The sequence below is a fragment of the Pempheris klunzingeri genome, chromosome 12 (genome assembly GCF_042242105.1).
Source record: "Pempheris klunzingeri isolate RE-2024b chromosome 12, fPemKlu1.hap1, whole genome shotgun sequence".
In the NCBI taxonomy this organism is placed as follows: Eukaryota; Metazoa; Chordata; class Actinopteri; order Acropomatiformes; family Pempheridae; genus Pempheris; species Pempheris klunzingeri.
Window position 1 is genome coordinate 15496063 of NC_092023.1, and position 23579 is coordinate 15519641.

Consider the following 23579-nt stretch of genomic DNA (forward strand, 5'->3'; position numbering starts at 1 on the left):
AATTAGGGAACACTGCCATGGGTGATTTCAGAAAAGACCATAAGGAGACGAGCGCTGGTCACTGACTTGAGAAATACCCGCTATCAATCATCCTGCACAGTTTTCGGCATGTGGAGGATGAATGTTGTCAGTACTGCAGCAGGTACTCCCCTGACCCTGCAGTGCTACTTTAAGGCTCTAGGATGCCACAATGTGGGAGTGTGGGCTTGAGTCAGCAAATTTGCTGACTTCAAACTAGCAAACTCCAAAGGGACTCACAACTTTACTGTTACTCAACCACTCCTCACACCGAAATGACAACAAGAAAAAGTGTTGAGAAGAATGACACATTAGTGTTTTCTGGTTTCCATCTCTGTGGTTAGGGTCTGGTTGAGTTTAGGACAAATAAATGTACTCAGTTAAGTTTAAAAGAAATATAGCATCTAGTGAATTAAAGAAACTAATACTTGAAAGACTTGATCAGCAGAGCAATTTTGGCTGATGTGAACATGATATTCAGAGACAAAGCAGTTATTCAGGCAGGTGTCCAAATTCTGTGTAAGAGCCAGCATCACTTGCGGTACCACACCTTTGAATGAATGCTGATGAGTCAATAGTTGGAGTTGTTTAAGGTGTCTGGAGTATCAGTGCAGAGCGAGGAATGGAAAGAAAGATGACACTGATAAACAGTGATGCTGATAAATGCTGTTTTATTTTGATAGGAGACAGATAAAGTACAGCGTGTGTTTACAGATTTTTGTTTATTTATTCGTCTATCTATTTATATCTGGAATGGTGTGATAGTTTGTGGTTTTTGTTGTAGGCCTACAAAAATGCAAGGTTGACAAAGTAGCAGTCTTATTCATTGGACAATATAACAATTTTTTCAATTATGCAAAATTAAAATTCAAAAACAATGAAAAATGATGAATCGAATGAAATAAAGAGTGATGATGTAGACATGTCTTCACACATGCATGTATGAATATTTCAGTGAGGTTAAAGAGCCATTATGCAGATCAGCTCTCCCTTCCTCACAGTATCGGGGTCATAATTTGGTGTTGGAGGGAAGAATATCATTACGTTCAAACAGCAACTCTGTAAAGCTCAGCTTTTCTCTGATGTGTGTGTGCGTGTGAGTGAGTGTGTGAGTGTGTGTGTGTGTGTGCGTGTGAGTGTGTGTGTGTGTGTGCGTGTGTTTATGTGTGTCTTTTACATCAAAGCCATAGAACGCTATTAATAGGGCCACTAATGGACTCTAATGGTAAACAGCCACATCAGCACTCAGGTTTTTGACTGTGTGGTGAATTTATAATGAAGGGAAGTGATAACAAAACTTAAGTACCTTCTAACTCACCTTTAATTGTGGTTTAGGCTGGTGCAATATAAAGTTTTATTTTAACATGGGGACTAACAAGCATGTGATTCACGATAAGATCCAGCTTGGTGCTAAAGTGACCTGCTAGGGATTACAACATACCATCTCTGGTGTGTGGCAAAGTGATTATTTACCCTCGCAGCATATCTCAGATCAGACTCATTGAGAGTTTGGAGCCTTTATAATCAGAACAAATATGAGTGAAATTATTCTTTTGTCGTTCACAGTTCATTAGCTTTGTCTCTCACTTTTTCTCTGCAGGTAATGCCATCCAGGCCTTTGGCAATGGGACGGATGTGGGAGTGTGGCAGCCAATGTCTCCTGTCCAGACCACCACCTCCACCACCACACCCTACCAGAGGAACCGCGAACGCAACCCCAACACCATCGACAACAACATTAACGCAGACCCCGGCATCTACCACTTCTGTGGCAGCCTACAGGTTAGATGCACACACACACACACACACACACAAGCTAGTTTTGGATTCAGAGAGTGACTGTGTCTGGAGCATCAAGGGTTCCCAGCCAGTCTGGAACGAATCTGTTCTCACGACATAAAAACATTTTAAAAACTTTTTTGTCTGTGTATAAAGAAAGTACAAACAGAAGTTTCTCAGTTACCAATGCTCTTTATCCGACCTGCTGATCTCGCTATGGTTTTCCATCAGACTCACTATCCATATAGCTACAGTGGCTTCTCATCTACTGCTGCTATCGTGCTGCCAGATTGTTCATCTGTTTTTGTCGCATACCTCACTGCCTCTTCATCCTCTAGCTCACATTCTATCTCTTTTTACTTTGAGGCCAGCTCCATTTGTCTATCTTGTATTGTCACAATATCAAAAATGACAAAACAGTGACTCAAATACTACAAGTGAAGGTTGTTCATTTTGCAAATGCAAGTAAGTCTTATGCATAAAATGGAACATTTAGCCATTTAAAGTGCCAGATAGTTTTCCGAAATGTTGGTGGAGACCAAAGTGGAGCTAAAAAGACAGAAAGGAGAAAGGAGCTAAATATTCAACTAAGGACTCTGTTGGCATGGTAATGTTATTCTGTGTCTGTTCAGTGTGGATGACAGTAGTGTTGTGTGACTTCGATTTTGAGTCTTTCTACCTCTGTCACTCACCCCCAAAACTCTCCAAATGTGGCTTTAATACAGTGTCTAAAATTTGAAGCATCAACTTGGACAACTTTATTGTAATTTTTTTTACTTGGATGTACTTTTTTCATCACCATTACATGTAAAATAGTTTAACTCAGTAATCTTGCAGGGCCAACAGTATCTCACTGCAGCAAATCGTTCAGTGAGAGCATTGATATTGATGCTCTTTAGCTATTTATCCTCCACATTACTTTTTATTTTCCTTTTTCTGATCCAGATTGGCCAGCGTGTCGGTTGTTGACACACTCCCGTGTATAGATCCATCTGTGTATCTGTATGTGCCAGTCTCATTGTGTCTGATAAGATTTGAACGCTGTACTTCTCAGTTGGAGCAGCCACTCCTACTCTACAGGAACAGCAGTTATCTGGCTGATGAAACAGAGGGATCACTCGCAGCAATCCTGATCAGCGGTGATGGGCCCCTCCTGGGTCAGAGAGGAAGTGGGGATAATACTGTCATTACCAGCAGAGCGATGGCAGGGACCCATAGAGCCATTTCACATTTAATAATACTACAGCCCGATGAAGTATCATAAAATCACTAATGCTGTTGTTCACCCACATTTACAGAACCCCCCCCCCCCCGGCAATTTTAAAACAAAATCCACCCTAGTAATTTCTTATTGTAAACAACAAGGCAAACCATAAATATCACTTTTTATGTTGTTGTTGTTGTCTGTAAGGCTCCTCACATTTTTAGGATTACGGTACGATGAGTGTCTGAGTTACTGAATGGGAGAGTATTGTCTACGCTATGTCTAGCTTTAAAAGCCCAATCCTCTAATATTTAAACATATAAAGAAGCATTGTTTCTTACATCCCCATTCACTTATCAAAATACAGTTTTTTTTTACCCTCAAATTTTCATTCATTAATTGTTTGGCACTGGGACTCAGCAGAACAAAGAGGCAAACCTTTGTTTATTAACTGTCATGGCAAATGTGTCAGTAAACAATTTCTAATTTACACATCCTGCAGACACAAAGCAACATTAGCTTTTATTAGGAGATGTGTTTCTGGCTATAGTATAATTAATCATATGAATCAATTAATTAATTATAATTCTTCACTCTTTTTTAAGCTCTGTTTTGGTCTCCACTGTTTCATTTCTCTTTTCGCTGCTAAAGGCATCGCTATGTTCAACAGCTGTTCACTAACTTTGTCTATTTGTAGTTTTCATCAGAGCTTGTACACTGAAAGCTGTTGCTGGAAATTGTTGGACATTTCCAGGAACAAAAGTGTTCATTCTGAAAGTTATATGCCCAGTCTCTTCAGTCTCTTTCTCATCTGCTCATGAAAGTACTTAGTGAGTGACAGAGACTGAGCTTCACCCAGTGTGCCATTAGCCAGTGTAACAGTGAATAGTTACAATAGTGAATAAGGGTCCCCTCTCAAAACACTACAAAGTGTGTACCTCTGGCGATAGTGACAAACTGTTAATGAAAATGTTGTGTAGATCTCAAGATCTTTAATTGGACACTGCATTTCCTTGGTCCAGTCAATTACAATCACAATTAGTTGGGCATTAACTAAAACCTAAATATGAACGATAAGAAAATGGCCTAATGTCACCAAAAGAACGATATGAATTTACTTAGTTTTTTCCAGCCAACCATCAAGAATAAACATTAGTTTACTGCTAAACTATGTATATTTGCTGGTTTTTAACCTTCTCAATACTGTGTTTTTTTATTGAAGAGGCATATGCTTTCTTCTTTAGTGACCTTTGTGTTATATTCCATATTCTGTAACATTAAAATGAAGAAACACTTTAGACTCAGGCTTTAGAAAACAAAAAACTGTCTCAGTTTGGAAGTGATGACAGGCCGCAATCCTGTGTTTTGAGTGGTGGTAATTTTGGTGACCTGATTTGTTTAGATTTAGATTTGTTCCTTTAACTTCATGTCCATGAAAGTTTTCAGACAAAGAGGACAACAGTTTAATAGCACACACACATATATGCAGGCATACAGTCCTGCTAGTTTAGTTCACACAGACAGATATTGTAGATAGATGCAATTACAAACTCATGCCTGCTGCACACACAAATGCAAGTGCACTCGCTTGCTTATACACACACAAACACACACAGTCTGTACTGATAATGAGCTTTGGTGGTGTAGTGGTGCGTGTGTGCTGTTGGCACTGCTCTGATAGCACGTCAAGTACAAGTTAATGAGAGAGTTGTGTTAAACCACTTTTCTAGGGTGAATGCGCGCCCGTACAATTCCTCCGTATAGTGGAGTGTGGCTGCCTCATTGTGTGTGTATGATTTTGTGGGTGTGTAGGAATCAAGGCATGCTATGCTGTTGTAATGACACACTCCAGGGACAGGCCTGTGAGAGGATTCACTCCACTCTCCTCATTGATCTCTCTTTCTTTTACATACTCACACACACACGCGCACACACACACACACACACACGCCCATGCAGAATAATAACCATTAACAGTGACTCAGAACCTTTCCAGTTCCAGGAAATGACAGCCCAACAACACTTACAGTGCATTTACCTTTGCTCGAACGAAAAGAATCAAAGGGTGGAGAAAAGAGGAAGGTGAAACCAGCTTTACGCTCCTCAGTTTGAACCGAGACTTGTGCACATTCCACCTTCCCTTTTGTCAATATTCTCAAATCAAGTTTGACCGCTTTGTGAGTTTCAGACAACAGAAGGAAAGTACTTTTGACCGTAAGCTTCAAACTAAATTAAAGGAGATCCAGTTTTCTAGTTTGTCCTCCACACTTGAAAGACTGTACTCTTTTTAGCCAATCAGCATGGCTCCCGAGGTTGGTGCGCTGACTGGTTCAGACTGAAATATCTCGGCAACTACAGGCTAAATCATCACGAAATTTCATACAAACTTTCATGCCCCTCAGAGGGTGAATCGTACTGACCTTTTCTCTGACTTCTGACTTGAAAACGTTGACGTTTTTGGCTTCTAATGAAAATTCCTCTAGTACACCTTCCAGACACATTGGTACGAACTTTGATACATTCCATCATGGTTAGTAGACATTGTTAAGCGTAAACATTATACCTGCTTATCATCACTATTTTGGAATTGTCATTTTCATTGATAGCATGCCCACATTAGCATTTAGCTCATAGTACAGCATTACACATGGTTCTAGTAGCAGATTTCTTTCTTTTTTGAGAAGATGCTTTCTTTCCATTTTCTTTTAAGCGGAAATTAAAACACCAGTAGGACTGCTTTTCCTTTTTTCATCACACAACGGAGCTAGCTGGGCCCACAACAAACCCACCACAGACAAACAACATGCACATACACATGCTAGAACAGAGAGGCAAACATACACACACATTCACCAACACACAGTTTGCAAACCCCAGGGCTCCATCAGCCTGCTCTTATGAATATAGTTGACTCCAAAGCAGGCAAGAAGTGCCCTGGACAAATATGGAAATCGACCACATGCTAATGTGACTTTTCAGAACAGGCAGGTATTAGGCAAATGCCAACCTGCGGACACAAGGCTGGAATGTATATTTGAATTTGTTTGCCTCCAAATCTTTTTGATTTGGCATTGAAGTTGTTTAATATTATAGGATACTTGCAAGGTAGTTTATATGATTTTCAGATGCATGCAATCACAAGCAAAGCTTTCACAGCATAATTGTGAGCCAATTTCAAGGGACATTTCACTGAGATTGCAAAAACGATAGTGATATCTACTTTATTACTACTACTTTATTTGCCACCCATCTCAGAAGTCATAGAGATGGATATGTGAAGTCCTCGGCAAAATAAAGCCAAAAATGTATGTATGGCTAGACAGCACTAGAGGTAAGTGACAGAACATGATTCAGTTGCTGCTTTTGTTAGTTCTGAATCAAAATGGACACAAACAGCTTCATGAAAACAAAATTTTATATTATATTTGTCTATTATTCTAGAAGTTAAAGACAGGTCTAATATTGAGTTTTGAGTGGTGGGAATTTCGGAAGGTGCATGTTTACACCGAGAACACAGATTGTGCCATTAATTTTTCTCTCTTATTTCAGCAAGACTTCTAAAAATCAGCCTCTTAACTTTTGAATTTGTTTACTTTTGAATCATAGTGGCAACATTATAACCGCAAACAACATGTGCGGTGGCAGATGGAGCCCAACGTCTAAATTGAAAAACTACACTCTAAATTCACATTCACATAATTTCATTTTGCAAATACGTTACTGTGAACCACTCAAAGTGCCCTCAGGATTTCAGACTTGAGCAAGAAGCCGTAAACGTTTATTATCATCATGATCTCCCAGTGTTTCTGTCTGAGATGGCACAATGTTTAAAACTAATGCATCCTCACACAGATGGGACCTTATCATGAAACACAAACTGATATTAGTTGGATTTAGTCACTGATACTTAAAATGACTCTGTACAACCTCGTATAATTTCTGCTACCATGCTTGAGATTCTTGGCTCGTGCTTTTGTTTGGGTCTTTATGCAGAGGCCTGCAAATGCAGCATGATTTATAGACATCTTTCCACCCAAGCTTTGGCTATTTTTTTCATTTAATGCTGAAGCAAACGTGTAATAACAAAACACGGTTTCTAACTTTTTTGTATTACCATGCCTGCTACTTCCTGTACATCCCTATTTTTGGGCTTAATTCACAACACTATATACCAGAGGCATTTATTATTCTGTCACACATACAGCGCACACACATAAATACCCAGAAGCCAAAACTGGAGTTAAATTCACCCACAGCATCCATCCTGAATACAGAGATGCAGGTCAGTATACAGGCCATTAGAGGCAAAGGAGAAAATCTTCTCTTAAGCCACAAACCCCTGCACAATATATCAAACTCCCAATCAGCTGCTTTATTTACCAAATACAGACAAAAATATGCTGATTACAAGGTCTGTGCTGCAAATCAGCACATCAACTCATCATGGGTTTGCAATCAACACAAGTGGTAATCACTGATATGTTTAGAACTTTACCTGAAGAGTAAAGACACAGAGGAGAGAGTGAAGATTACCAGTGTGATGCATCATCAGTGTACAAATGTCATGTTTATTTGTCGTTTTTTTTTCTGTTCATGGGTTGATTGTATTCATTTTTTTCCATATAGAATATCAATAAATTGGAGGGGTGAGCTTATAGTGCCGAGCTTTTTAATGAGGTGCATAAAGTAATGCCTTCCTTAAACGAACTCTGAGATTGATACGCTTAATGTTGTAGCATTTGTTGCTGCGCCTTACAAAAAAAAAGCTCATTCAGTTTAATTTGCATTGGATGATCCTATCATATCCTTTTTAAATCACAGGATATTTTTGATGTAGCATTTAAAGATGTATGTTGGACGAACCTCACAATTTTTGTCTGTAGTAGCTCAAACACTAGTGTGCCCTTTGTGTGGAAAGAGAGGGAACGGAGGATGGGATGCTGGGTGGGCATGTAGCACAGCAGACATTTGCACGCCATCAAAGTCCTACGCTTACACCTTTATATTAACCATAATCAGAATACTTTGTTAATCAATCAATCAATCAATTAATCAATATACTTTATTAATCCCCAAGGGGAAATTCTGTCACTCTAACCAAGTGTCTTTGTTGCCTTACCCTAACTGTACCTTTGCCACAGTCTTTTTCTAGCTGCACAGATTTCAGAATTGTTTGTATGTAAGCAATGTCCAACATTTACATTTTTACTGCTCTGGGTTGGTTTACCAATATACAAGTTACTAATGCAGTGACAAGAACCAAACCCCGACCTCAGAGCCACAGAGCTGGCCAATCCAGTTGTTTGTCTTATGAGTCGTTTCAGCGAATATTATATTGCACTAAAATATATATATATATTCCACTGAAGGCTGTCAAAGGAAAGTATCAGTAATTGCTGTCATCACAGAGCAGCCTCTAACCTTTATTTACACACATGGAAGATGTGTATATGTGTGTGTGTGTGTGTGTGTGCGAGGGAGAGAGAGAGAATCAAAGAGTGTTTGAGTAGGGGACAGACATCGAATGATAAATCTGAGATGAAATCAGAGTCTGGGTTTTGACTGTCCCTCTGTGCTCAGGCCTGCGCTTCTTCTTCTCCTCTGAGTGAAAATATCAGAGGCTTTAAAAAGTTTAACAGGCTCTCAGGGTCAACTCTCCAAGGTTATTTTATTTTTTGGCAATTTAGCTTTAGTTTCCAATCAGCTTGTATGATCAGATCACTACCAAGCTTTCATAAATGTACAGATTGAATGAGATGGTTATTGGAAGTTTAGTTACAGTGTGTGAACACTGGTGTCTGTGTGTTGCTTGTACCTATTGTGTAAATACATTGACAGAATGTTTTCTGTCTAATTAGACTCTAGATTGTTTCATCAATTGTTGCTGAAAGCAAATTAACTACAGTCGACTTTCAGGTCTGCTGTATGATGTGTTGTGATGCAAACTTTAAGAAGTTAGTTAACCTTGAAACTTCACTAATCTGTTTACCTGTTATTTCAATCTTTTTCCTTAACAAAAATATCACTACAAACACAAATCTTTTGTGTGGATGTTTTGGGTTGTCATACACAGATTGTGATTCTTTGTATCTTTCTGTTGCAGGCTCAGAAATTGAAGTCTAACTCAACTGTTGATCGTGTCTTCTGCGTGGTGAGTTTGTAATCGATTATTATAATAATAAAATCGACTGCAAAATCCACGATTAAATCTTAAAATGTATGTAGAAAATGAATAACAAATGTTGCTCCAGATGCAGAACATGCAAAGTCCACACAGAAAGGAAACACTGCCAACCACCAATAACAATGCTGAAACTCAGAAGTTTGGACTTTAGTACTTTACAACTGTAATGACGTCTGTTATTACAGACAGTGTAAAGTACCAAAAATATATCATTGGGTTCTGGTGCTGAATTCCTGAGACCAGTACCTGTATCAGTTGAATTGTGAACAGCACCCAATCTGGGGTTGTGTCAGTACACTTGGTCAAAAGTAAAAACCCTCATCATATAATTTGTGTTACCATTTCAAGCCAGAAAACAAATATCTATGACCACAAGGCAATTGCTTGAGTTACCAAATAATCACAAACTCTAAACAGACCTTGCTTTTGGAAGTGTCTGACCTCCCTCTGACAGTGATTGCCACGGCAATCCTTCCAGCCTCCTTTTTAAACTCCTGTTCTTTGTAGTTCCTTTGAGGCTGAAATGGGATTGTTGCTTATCTCATGGCTTTTAAAGTTCACTGTAAATGTCATTGTACAATAATAAGGCACTGTTATGCGCTGGACTGACATTTAATAGAGGCAGGGACAGGTCCGGGAGAGATGACCCAGCCGTTAGCTTGAAGCTTTATTAGCAAGCCAAAGACCGGCGGTGAAGTTCTTTACATACACAAACTTATGCATGGTGGCACATGCAAATGTACACACACAAAGGCGTACGCAATTAATTTTCAGCTTTCCACTGTGGCATTTTAAAACTTTACATTTTTTTACTGTGTCATACCAGCTGAATATATTGAAGAGTTTTTACAGCTGATGTTATTGAGTTCAACATCCTGGTGTCTTGTGGTATTCCACATCATGCATGCATAAATTAAAGTGCAGGTCCACTTTATGCCCAGTGGCTAGAAGATACCAGTAGGGTCGGTTGCACCAACAGGTGCATCGACTGCCAGGCCGTTACAAATACAGTAAGTAGTAGTCCGGTAATCTGCCTGATCAGTATCATGGGCCTCACCAGAGGATGCTGACAAGCGAGCTTCATGTAGAGGATGTAGAAGGAAATTGTTCTTGTTCAACTTCATCCAGTGTCTTCTTGGAGCAGAAAACACAACCACCTTTGAGTGTGTGAGACATCTGTGAATCTGGGTTAAAATTAGCTCAGTATCTTTTCACGAATACGAATAACTGATTAAACCGAGTCTCACATAGCTCACATAGATAAGAGTGTTTAGGTTATTACACTAAACTTATTCTCTCTGTCTCGTCTGTCAGGATCCTCAGTTAGACGGTCCAAGTACATCCAACGCCATCCTGAGGAACTCAGCTGTTTCAAGAAGGTCTGCAGGCGTGGCCTCTCTGCTGCCCCCGCTGCTGTGGCTGTGGTACTGCAGCCTGCTGGGGCTCTCCTCACCGAGCGTCTTGTAGCCTCGACGCCTCGATGCAGACTACAACGGACTGACAAACACACATTTGTATAAAAGAAAAAGCAAAACAAGAAATTATATCCTCTCTTCTCAGTAATACCTGTTGTACTTTTATTTCCCTCTGGATTCTATTATCTCTTGATTCCTACTTTGATTTTTTATGAATTTTGGGGATTTTTTTTTTGTTTTATTTGCATTGCAGCTGTGTGCTATAACAGTGATCTACTATATGTGTTAACTGAGTTTGGCTGTGTATTCCCTTTGGGTTAGTTGAAAAAATAAGGGATTTAAAGCTTTCGTGTTGATCACTTGGACAAATATGAGAAAATATTCGAGGACTACATTCCAATAAACCACAGCGGGTGGCTCTTGGATAGGTACACACAATGTAAATTAGCATTGATTTTCAGCATTGTCAAATCAGTTCACCCAAGTCTGTTTGTGTGTTGAGGCTATAGGTGGGATCTTTCGCTTAAAAGTCACAGTCAGTTCAGTAACGGCTACATTTTATCACTTGGGCAGCCTTTTAGGTGTTATTCAGTCTCCTCTGTGGTTTGTGTATGTTTTGATAATAAAGTGATCTGGTATTTTACGTTTTTATGAAAGGTCCACGTGGATATTTACACGACAAAAAAACGTCACTTGAAAAAGCCTATTTTTTCAGGGTGAACAACAATAACTTGAAACATCAGAGAAATTAGAACATTCACGCCCAAACCGTCTTTACTGTAGCTCATACTGAACACACATCGCCGCTGGCAAAAGCACACAAGCAAAGACCCACAAACACATACTGCACATTTTCACACATTCAGACAGAAAGAAACACACAGAAACACACACAGCACCAGGCTTTCTGCTCCCTTTTTTCTTTTTTTTTTTTTTTTTTTTTACGCCAAATTTTTGCTAACAGAGAGATGAGGGGACAGTAGGTTATACGCTGCTGTGGATGGCTGAATCCACTCATTAGTGATTGTACATAATTGTAATTGTTAAAAGTCCAAGCCATGCTCAGTGTTTCTCTGTGGAAGGTGACAGAGAAGCTGCTGCAGTTTCATCTGATTTTTTTTTTTCTTTTTTTTTTTTTTCCTTTTTTAGTTTTAATGTACTTTGCTGCGCTGCGTCCACAAAAACAAGAGCTGCGGAAAAAAAAAAATAGGCTTGTTGTTGTAGAGTATATTCAAAGGGTAACTCACACCTCCATTGCTCCAAAGCTTAAAGCATCCTTTTCTGTCAGTTCAATGTTACGACTTATTGCCTCAATTGTGAAACTGTCAACACGTGTATGGGGAGGGTGCGATCGCTTGAAACTGACCATTTGTGAAGCCCCACCACCCTTAGTCACTGCAACTGTCATGTATGCATATATGCGGTTTACCATAATAATTGTGGCAGAATTGCTACTCGAAATTGTAATTTCTCTATTATAACTGGCCTTTGATTTCAAAAAGCACACTTCTAAATTATGGCGAATGACCATCAGTTTTGACGGCCAAAAGGACGACTGTCCGTGGCATCAACTGCAGCGAATGGATTTCTGTGTGTTGATTGTGTTGTGTGTTGAAACCTACTCGAGCTGACTTTTCGCTGTTCATGGCTTACTCATTTGAAAATGAGAACCAACATAAAGGGTTTTTGTTGCGCGTTTGATTGCTACATCAAATTAGGTCCCAGTCAAACAATCAGCACTTGATGATCCATGATCGCTCTTACGCATTTTTGGTTCTGCAAAGGTTAAAATAAACTGACATCACCCTTCAAGCTTGATTCTGACTATGGCTCTTTTAGTCGCCCCATGAACACTTCAGTATTCAGTTGTTTGGACGACAAAGCTTCCAAAAGCTGCTTTGCCTTGACAGATGCTAAGTTTCCAATAAAGAAATGTTTGGGAAAGGGGGTTTAGCAATCGGTCAAGTCTGTCTGTTTATCCAACATGACTTACGTACTGTCTGTAAATCGTCAAAGCATTTTGTATGTCTGCTCATGAGAACTGCTGGGAAACAGCGCCGCAATCACGTTCAATCGTCAGATGTCGATGCTTTTATTTTCATCAGCTTCTCCGATGGAGGCGTATGGTTTCTGAATTCTATCCACGGGAAATACAAGCATTTTCATTTTGACAGATTCCTTACAACTCGTGAATCGGACGTTAATATGCATCAACTGTGGCATGTTCAGCAAGTTACTTTAGTTATTTGGAGACAGGAGCATTTTTTTTGACACGCTGCTTGGGTTTATGTAGCTTCTCAAAACATGATTGATGTATAGTAGAACTTAAATGTTATTTACCAAGCATAAACATGGTATATGCACTGTATGTACTTGGCTGAAACTATAAATTGGACAAATAAATGTCTGATGATATTCTATTCCAGAGCATTGTGAGCTATTTTGACATTCAGATACAACATAGAGTACATTGAATAAACCAGAATATTGTTTTTTATAACAACATATGTGTATATTTCTCCCAGTATGTACATGGTTATGGAATATTATTGCATCTGACAAAGAGGATATCAATGCAACTCTCCTACTGTAGTTAAATAGCCCCATTTATGACATTGCTTAAATACAGTACTGATTTTTTTGGCTAAGATTTGAATTTATTTTTCTATCTTTTACTAATTTTTGCTGTTTTCATGAGATGAATTGAGTGAGATGGACTTTTTTAAAGACTGCTCAGTGCCGGTGCCATACTTATTTTGGTTTTAATCTTAAAACAAAAATTGGATTTGCATGGTGACTGAGGAGGAAATAAAACTGTGTTTATAAACAAATATATTCCTACTAAACCATTGAAGGCTTTTTATGGTGTCCAGAAGTGGGCAAGCGGGAAAATTCCCACAGCTTGGATGGATGCTGTTAGGATAGAAAGAAATACTTTGAGTTGCTACACGACAAAACCGCTGACTGAGACTGGTTATATTTCTCAGACTTACGAGGTTATGTTTATAACGGGTGGTTCAGTGCTTCACTTTTCTTTGAGGATTCCTCTGAGTTCAGACGGCCTCAAAACTGGAGTCACCTCCTCCTCATGTTAGGATCCCACTTTTGGATAAAAAAGTTAAAGATGTTAAAGATGTTTGCTGTCCATCTCCTTCCCATCTGTTGTTTGAAAAATACCAAAAATGGCTTTCTGGAGATGAAGACTCCCTCAGATATCCGGCATCATTGACTTCTTAGCTTGTGAAAATGTAAAATCTATTGTACAAAGGTTATGATTAAAACTGTTAAATCACCCAGACTATTTGTACGTGGTGTTATTTTTACTGAACGAGGATGGTGAGAAGCTATCAGACAAACAGGCTGACACCTTGAAAAGACAGATAGGTGAGATGAAGGATTAAAGAAAGTTGAAGGTCATCAGAGGTGATCCCGAGAGCCCGATAAGACGTTCTGAGTTAATGTTGCTGACCGTGGGTTACCAAGCCAGAGGAAATGTAAGGAGCAAAGACGTGAGATATAAGAGTCATCTGAGGTTTCTGACAACTTTTTAGCTTTGGTGAACTGGCGTGACGGGGAGGGGTCATATCAGGCCGACTGAGCTCTCAGTAACACTGTGTTACCCAGTGGTGCATGAGCAGAAACAAAAGATAAACCAGAAATAAAGAGACAGAAGTCAATCCTGTGAATATCTGAATGAAGATGTGTTCATCTGCAAAAAACTTCAGTTTGTCTTCAATATCTTCTATAACCACATAAATTATCCCTCTGCTTCCTTGATACCATTCTTCAAATGACACTAGAAAATCCTCGGGCATGTGAACCTTATATATGCGAAGGGAAAATAATTAATTCCGCAACATATATAACATAACATAAGATAATTTTAAGGAGTTATAGCAGCTAAAAATCCATTACCACTTTGGTGGAATGAATTGAAAAATGCCCCCAAAAAAGTCAATAAAAGAACTTTTCTCTAAAACATTTTGAGATCTAGTCTTTCAAATAACATTTGCAGGAAAGCTTTCTGTGGCTGAAATCAATTCTCATCCTATTCGCAGTTGCAAAACAAACAGTGATCATGACCCACAGTCACCTTATAGAATAACAAAGGAGCGCTGGGGGGGGCGGCTAGGGCAGGCCACCATTAGCACCCGTTTCCCTAATTTGAGTTTATAAGATTTAATTAAACAGTTTATATGCAAAAGTGGGACACATACAGAAAGTCGCTTTACAGCAACCTTTATAGGCAATTTAGTGTTTCACATAACTGCTAAATTAATTCAATTGTGGATTTGAAACAACATTTAAATCAATTGTATTTGAATCAACCTATACACAAAATAGCCTTGACAATTCTGATACAATTCATAAAACCATAAAAGTAATAAAACCCTATCATTAACTAGCTTAGGAATGACGTCACTGATGCCGGCTGCTGAGGACTTCTCTGTGAATAAGCTTACAGAATGCCATTCAGACAGGTGAGTCAAACCCACTAATGGATTTTAAGTCCTCATCAACTGTGGTGTGTTTGAAAACTGTTCAAGCCTCGACTTTTTCCAGGAATATGTCTGTTTGTGTTTCTTGTAGGTGATGTATTTGGCTCTTTATTGTATTCTTAGGCTTTTTCCTTTCCACAAGGTCCATAACCCTGTTTTATTTATTATTATTATTATTATTATTATTTATTTATTTTGATTTTTTTCTAGGATGGTGAAATCAAGCCTTAATCTACCCTCCCCCACTGTGCATCTGACTGGCTCTCACCCTAATGTTTTTACCCTAACCATTTCACTATCTATGCCTAAACACATTCAGGCATTCATGACTTGACTTCACCATCATGGGTGGAAAAAAGTGCTCTCTTTTGTGGTTAATCCTAGTTCGGATTAAAATACTCCTTTAATTTCCTGGAAAATTTCCATGAGTTGAATACAAAAGTGATGGCTTACACACGCCTCATGGCTTAGTGTCATATTACAGTTTCTCAAATGTTCCAACATCAACATTGGTACTTGAGACACACAATGACCAAAGCCTGTAACTCACTGTAACAAACACTTTTTTTCAAAACACTCAACGTATTATTCTACATTCGGCTCAATCTACATGAATAAAATCTTTTGTGCTCACATGGAACACATTGCCATTCAAAATGCCAAACTTAAAGCAGCTGTTGGTAACTTTTATGAAAAAAATAATTTCATTTTTTTTCACTTCATATTTGCTAAAACTTCTCCTTGTGCTCCCAGTAGCATTCTTAAGAATCCACTGCGCCTGAATGAAAACAACCAATCACAGGAGTCTCAGATTAACGCAGTATCAATCACTGCTCATGCACATGATGTACATTGAAACACCAGTATGCCAGGAAGGAGATCGGCAGCCAGCAGTGGGCCACCCTGCGGTCCCGCCTGCTTCCACAGGTGCACATCACAGGTGCACATCATTGTGGATGCCAATACATATTGTGGTTAGCGTGAGTGTGCATGACCACCTCCTCTGAGGGGAGGGGCTTTGGAGGTAGTACTGAAGCGCAGCAGAGAGTGGGGGGGGGGGCTGAAGTTGTACTCTTTCAAATTCTTAGTCCACGCTCTCCTCCATCCTACTACCTGCTGCTTTACATTTCCTACTATCCACTCTGACTTCTTACATGGGAAAACACATGTTGCTGTGATGAAGCAATGGACGCCAACAGAGGAGAGAGAGGAGGAGGAAGAGCAAAGACAGACTGATCTCTGATGAGATCCACTTTAGTGGACCACGTGTCTGCCTGGACATGGAAGATGAATTTATGTTAGATAATCTATGCTGGCTGATACTTCCCTGCTGCTTGGTCAGAAAGAACATGGCCTGTGATGTTGATAATGTTAATGTGTTGTGGCCTGTCAGAAACAGATAAGGCATTCATATCTATGTTCATAGTACTGTTTTATATTGAGCAAATTAGTGTTCAACTATTTTGAAAAGACTGCATAAAAGTTTTATTTTGCAGGAAATTTGAGTTTTGCCTTTTGTGTGTGTGTTTTTTTGAGAATGAGGTAACTTTTCAGAAAACAATTTAGAGAAACTGCAAATGGTGTTGCTAGTCATTGACATGGAGGACCTACTGATGCAGTTTTGACATTATGAATAAAACATTATTGTGGAGTGATGAGAAAATGGTCTGACGTCTGTACATCATCGTGATCAAATGCCAGGAAATTAGCCTGACATTTGAATATACTTTGTAGTCATAATTCTGCATTACTTTGCAGCACAACCATTTGACTTACTGCACATCCTCAAGCCTTATTACAATGCACCATAATAGCAGTGATTGCAGTATAACCACATTTGCTATTTAGTCTGAGAATTGGCCATAAATCCACTTGTTGCACAAGGCTTCATGCAGGATCTGAGTTACTGTTCATAATAAGTACTTCAAACTTTTTCAAACTTGCGGGCATATTACAGAGGAATACAGTTTTTAGTTTAGAACATTTGCTTGTGATGCAGCATTTTTCACCATGATATTGCTATTTTTAATAATATATTTGAATTATTGTCCACACTGTGTGGACCAGTGCTTATACAGTCGTAAAGCAGATCTCAAACATCACTTTTAGGCAAAGAGAAACTTTGAAAACTCCATGTTTTACATCAACTGTTTGGTCACAACAACCCACAGTGACATTTTCAAATTGCCTGTTTTTTCTGAACAACACAAACCCAAAAATATTCAGTTAATTTACGATCAAATATGACAAAGAAGTCTCAAACCCTCACATTTTAGATCCTTGAACCAGGGATCTTTGGTATTTTTGAAAAATTGATGACAAAATTAATTGATGAAGATACTTCATCAAGGTATTGTACTTGTATAGTGTCTTTCTAGTCTTTTTGACCTCTCAAGGCACTTTTTACACAACATTCTCCCATTCACAAGGGAGGCTATTCTTTGACACACACTGAAGAAGTGCTTTAGCAGCAAGTTTAGGTTCAATGTCTTGCCCAAGGACACTTCGACACTCAGACTGGAGGAGCTCAGGATCAAACTGCTGATCACTGAGCCACAGCTGCCCCATCAAAATAGTAGCAGAATAATATTTTGTTGATCAACTAGTTGATCAATGGATGATCTGTTTCAGCTCTGAAGGAATCAAGTCTTATCTGATCTTGTCTCTTTGCCTACATTACATTTGTAGTCTATATTTTTCAAGCATAGTAGTAGAACTGAAATCATCCAAAGTCATACAGATACAGCATGTTATTGTGGATGATGAGTATAATTATTGTTATGTTTCTGTATAATGTGTCTGCAGTGGAAGTGTATAGAAGTTAAATAAAAGAGGACCTAAGATGGATCCCTGTGGAACCCCTTTAATTAACCACGCTGGAGACTCACATCTCCATTTTTTGTTATAAAATAGTATGAATGCTAGGTTTAAATGCAGCACTGAGATCCAGAAAGAATGGAAAGCTTATGGGTGTGAGTTTATACAGATGACTGATGATGACTGTTCCAATGTGTAATGACTAGTCAATCAAGCAAGTTGATTGTAAGAAAATTAATATAATACATTTTTGATACAGTTTTGGAATAGATGAGGTGTGGACTTGGAGAATGAAAAGGGTTAATTATGTATAAACAGATTGATGGGGGATTAAATTAAAAACATTCAAATTCTGATTAAAATATTAAAATTAGATAACCTTAAGGTATACTTTTTCTTTGTCTTTTTCCGGTCATACAGGAGCAGGAACAGATTCAAACAGCACATGGTCTGAGGGCACCTCCTTCCCTCCTGTAACTGAGTCACATATTACAAATACATTATACAATCCTGAAATTAAACCCCCACAGCTTCAAAAACAGAACTGTAAAGACAGCCATCAAACATGACATTCAGTAAATGCAAGGAAATTAAACTTTGGATAGCGGGCAGCTATTCACATACAGATTAAGAGTTTATTAACAGTCATTAAAGTCCTATTGTGCACAGTGAGGCATTATAATTTTTTTTTTTTGCAGCAATAATGCAGTGGGGTAGAAGGAATGGTGCTTGGTCACAGTTGCAAATTACATAATTGTTGAAACTTGAATGAGCTTCATCACCAAATCATTTTAGTGGGCGGCTGTGGCTCAGAGGTAGAGTGGGTCGTCCCTCAATCGGAAGGTCGGTGGTTAAATCCTTAGCTATGAGTCAGCATGTCGAAGTCAGCGTTTCCTTGGGCAAAACACTGAACCCTAACTTAAAGAATAGTCTCTCTTCCACACTCTTCCATCATATATAGCTACAGATAATTTGCCAGCATTGCATTAAATCAGAATTCAGTAAAAGTACAACTCTCTATTATGTAGAGTTCATTCTCCCATCACATATGCACCCATGCTACTGCTAACAGAGCATACTGCACTGTATGAGCTAAAGGACTTCATGCTTTTAAAGTTTTGATTATATTACTGAGGTGAATGTATTTAATATATTTTATGATATTTCAGTAACCAGCAGGTAGTAGCCTGAAGTGAAGTACACATTCTGCTAGTTTTTGTCTGCTAGGGTTAGTATGTGGGATGTAGTTTGAATGAGCACGACAAATGAGGAGCTTATTCATCTATTTCCATTCATTCTTTCAAAACGTTTCTATTCTAAATTACTTGTTCACTTTAAAACCTTTTGCACACAGCCTTCATTGCCGGCTCAAATTTTCAAGGTAACTGTCTCTTCCTTGCTGGCTAACTCACCACATGACACATTTCAAATAGTATGGAGTCTATCTGACAACTAAATGGATTTGTGTCTTCAAAGAACGTTGTGCTTCGTCTTCTAAGGGTTCATCAAACTGCTTCGGTGTTTATCTGCACATGGCATTGCATTGGTGCTTTGACAAGTGTTTTGTTTTTGGAGGGAGACCATGTGGAATTTTTTTTTAGTTGTTGAGTGAAAGTTCAGTACAATGTTCAATGAGTCAACTCATTTAATTTAAGTTCAACTTAACTTTTCTTTTTAAAGTTTTTATTTTATTATAGAAGGGTTACAATTATGTTGGCTTATGATATAGTAAAGGTTATCTACAGGTCTATCTACAGCCTAAGCAAATAACCCTTAACTTTCCAGATTATTCCTGTTATTTGCCTACATTTTCATTAATCAATCAATCAATCAATCTTAATTTATATAGCGCCAATTCACAACAGCGTTATCTCAAGATGCTTTACATGAAGAGCAGGTCTAGACCAAACTCTTTAATTAGAGAGAGACCCAACGATTCAGGAATTCAAAATTAAGGATTCAAGAATTCCCACATGAGCAGCATCAGATGTTATATTGAGCAACAGTGGCAGGAAAAACTCCCCTTTAACGGGAAGAAACCTCGAACAGACCCAGGCTCAATGTGGGCAGCTTCTGTAGGGGTCCGCGTTGGGTGGAGGTTGGACAGAAAGAGAGAGAGAGAGAGAGAGAGAGAGACAACACAAACAGCAACCAACGTACTAGCAGTGACTATAGCACTAACAATAGGAGTGTGACTAAAAGATTAGCAGTATGATATTACTGGACCAGGATCCACAGGAACCTGAGATATGAGAAAGCACAGAAAGGCTCCGGGGAAGATAGCAAGTTAGAGGCAGACATTTGGCTGACATGAGACATAATGATGGAGAGGAAGAGGAGGAGAGAGAATAGAGGAGCTCAATGCACCATAGGAGTCCCCCGGCAGTCTGAGCCTATAGCAGCATAACTAGGGGCTGGTCTAAGGCCTGATCCAGCCCTTAACTATATGCCTTGTCAAAAAGGAAGGTTTTTAGTCTACTCTTAAATGTAGAGAGGGTGTCTGCCCCCCGAACCCAAACTGGAAGGAGGTTCCACCGGAGAGGAGCCTGATAGCTGAAGGCTCTGCCTCCTGCACTACTTTTGGAGACTTTGGGAGCCACCAGTAGACCTGCATTCTGGGAGCGCAGTGCTCTAGTGGGGTAGTAGGGTACTATGAGCTCTTGAAGATATGATGGGGCCTGACCCTTAAGAGCCTTGTAAGTGAGGAGAAGGATTTTAAACTCTATTCCAGATTTTACTGGAAGCCAATGAAGAGAAGCCAGTACAGGAGAAATGTGGTCTCTTCTTTTAGTTCTCGTCAGAACACGAGCAGCAGCGTTCTGGACCAGCTGGAGAGTCTTTAACGACTTATTGGGGCAGCCTGAGAATAATGAGTTACAATAGTCCAACCTAGAAAAAAATGTCCTGTGGAAAGTTTCTACCTTGAATATTCCTGGAAATATTGCTTATAAAAAAGAAAAAAAACATCATTGCTGATTTACAGCTCAGGTTTGATTATCTTAATGTGTTGGCATTGCAGGATGCTTGTGCAGGAGTGGGGAAATTTAGTTTTAAGACTTAATGATAATGCAGATTTTCTTATGGCCCTATTATGGGGGTTTGTAGATTTAATATAATAAGCCCCTTTACTTCATTGCCAGTGTTCTATAGGACAGGTGACACACATGAATGATAACCAGAATAAAACTGAATTAGACTTGTCTTTAGAACTGATCCTCATGCTGCAGTCTCATCTGCTCACACCCATAACAAGCTCCCTGATATTATTCATATTTTATAGTTTATCAATACCAAAGCTCGATTCATTAATGGACAGTTTGTAAGAGGAAGTCATAAAAATTCACATAAACATGTTGGGTCTCCTGACACCAGCATCAATTAACATCTATTAATGTATCAGGAGGGAATCACTGTGATACACACGGAAGTCCTATGTGGCCAATTCATGTCACTTTGACAAATAGGTTATGAATACTAATAAAACTGTTTGTTGTAATCATCTTGTAATCATCTTTGGTTTTCTACAATCATCGTTTAATTGGGCAGGTCACAACAACCAACAAAGTTTTTTTTTTTTTTACAAAAGATATTTTGTATAGTTGCTAAAGATGGATTAGATTAAAAATATTATAGCAACATAATCAAAAGTACTAATGATGTGTGTACTTTTAGGACAAGGCTGGTGTTAAGTCCCCTGAAAAAGTGTATGACTCAGCCAATAATAGTTCCTTACCCTCCGCTTGGATCTCCAAGACCATTGTCTCCTACTACAGACACAAATGTAAATCATTAATATAGAATTTTGTTCAAAAAAAGGCTTACAAATTCAGCTCAAACATTTGGCCACTGTAGTTTCCAACAAACATTGCTCAAACAAGAGAAAATGGTGCATTTGTTGGGGACTGATTTCTGCTGCAGATTAATATGCATTCGGTGCTCTAGTGAGTATTTGGGGCAGCAGGATGATTTACTGTATGTGGGATTAAGTCAAAATACACTACAGTGTGTGTGTGTTCATGGTACTGAAGGAATATGTCACCCAAGGTTTTTATCCATAGAGAGACTGGAGAGAGTGGACAGCTTCAAATACCTGGGTGTCTACATCACGCAGGATCTGACGTGGTCCTGTCACATCGACACGCTGGTGAAGAAGGCTCGACGGCGTCTCTACCACCTCAGATGCCTGAGGGACTTCAAGCTCCCTCTCGATATGCTCAGGAACTTTTACACCTGCACCATTGAGAGCGTTCTGGCTGGGAGCATCACCACCTGGATGGGCAGTAGCACCAAGCAGGACTTCTTGACCCTGAGGAGGGTGGTCCGCTCGGCTGAGTGCACCATCAGAACCACCCTCCCCAACCTGCAGGACATTTACCAGCAGCGCTGCAGGTCAAAGGGCAGGAAGATTGCGAGGGAGCCCACCCACCCCAGCCACAGACTGTTCTCTCTGCTGCTGTCAGGTCGGCGTTACCGCTGCCCGAAGGGAAACACAGAGAGGATGAGGAGGAGCTTCTTTCCTCAGGCCGCCCGCCTGCTGAACCTGAAACAACAGACTTTATGGACAATCTATTCACAACCTGAAATATTCTGGCATACTTGTATTTACACCCACATACCTTGTACAGTTTTAGACTTTGATTTATTATTTATTTATCTTTATCTTATGTGTGTGTATATATATATATATATGTTTCTACTCTTATTGTTTCACTTTGTGTGGGTTAGAGTGGGTTTATTCTATTTCATTTGTTTCAGTCTGGAACAGGAAAGAACATTTCACTGCACATTATACTGTGTATAATTGTATATGTAACAAATAAAGAATCTTGAATCTTGAATCATAGTTTTTGGACAACAATGGAAGTCTAAGGCATAGAGGAAGAAGTTATATCAGTCTGGGCCTGACATGATCCCATACTGGAAGACATGTGGCAAAATGTACATGGACAGTATTTATTTAGCGTTCCTCTGACCACTCAGAGCACTTTTCACCCCACTCATACAAACATTCATACACTGACAGCAGAGGCTGCCATGCAAGCAGCTAACCTGCTCCTCAGGACACCAATGGCGTGTTGGCGTGTTCAGGACAAACAGTCTTGTAATTAGTGGACGGCCTACAAAATGTTTCCTCCTGCTCTACCTCCTGAGCCACTGCTGTCCCCGGTTACTCCCTCACTCAGTTCAAAACGCTTTATTTGTTTCTTACTTGAGCTGGAAAACAACCAATATAGCATTAACTTATCTGAATAAATGTTTGGCCCTCAGCTCTGATGAAACAAAGACACAGTAATTGTAGACAGATTGTTAGGACTGGTAAAATAACATTGTTAAAGATGAAAATAAAGACTGCCTGTGGGTATCGACTGCAATAAAATAAAAACAACAAAAAACACAGTGTCTTGGAAATGACTTCTTCAGTCAGTGTAAGCGTTAATGCAAGACTTTGCTAAAATGTTCGAACCAAAAACTTCTATCTTCCATCTTCTTCCATCTTCCACCCAAACTTCAATCTAACAATCACAGAGCAACAACATTTTTTTTTTTTTTTTAAAGTGACAAAGCAGGAAACTGGTCACCTGCAGGTGCCCACGATTTCTCTGTGGTTACTGCTCACAAGTTGAGGGAGTGCTGATAGCTTCACTCTTTCTTTTTCATCCTTT

General features: G+C 39.2%; 1 protein-coding gene across 2 annotated transcripts in view; it reads left to right on the top strand.

Moving 5' to 3' along the window:
* The window catches only part of gfra1a (gdnf family receptor alpha 1a), an 87254-nt gene extending 75521 nt beyond the window's left edge, over nucleotides 1–11733 (top strand). For both annotated transcript variants that reach the window (XM_070840841.1, XM_070840842.1), the window contains 3 exons: nucleotides 1619–1800; nucleotides 9105–9152; nucleotides 10500–11733. In XM_070840841.1, coding sequence (XP_070696942.1) covers nucleotides 1619–1800; nucleotides 9105–9152; nucleotides 10500–10652 — 383 coding nt within the window. In that variant the 3' untranslated portion in view covers nucleotides 10653–11733. The remainder of the gene's footprint in view (nucleotides 1–1618; nucleotides 1801–9104; nucleotides 9153–10499) is intronic.
* The last annotated feature ends 11846 nt before the right edge of the window (nucleotides 11734–23579 follow it).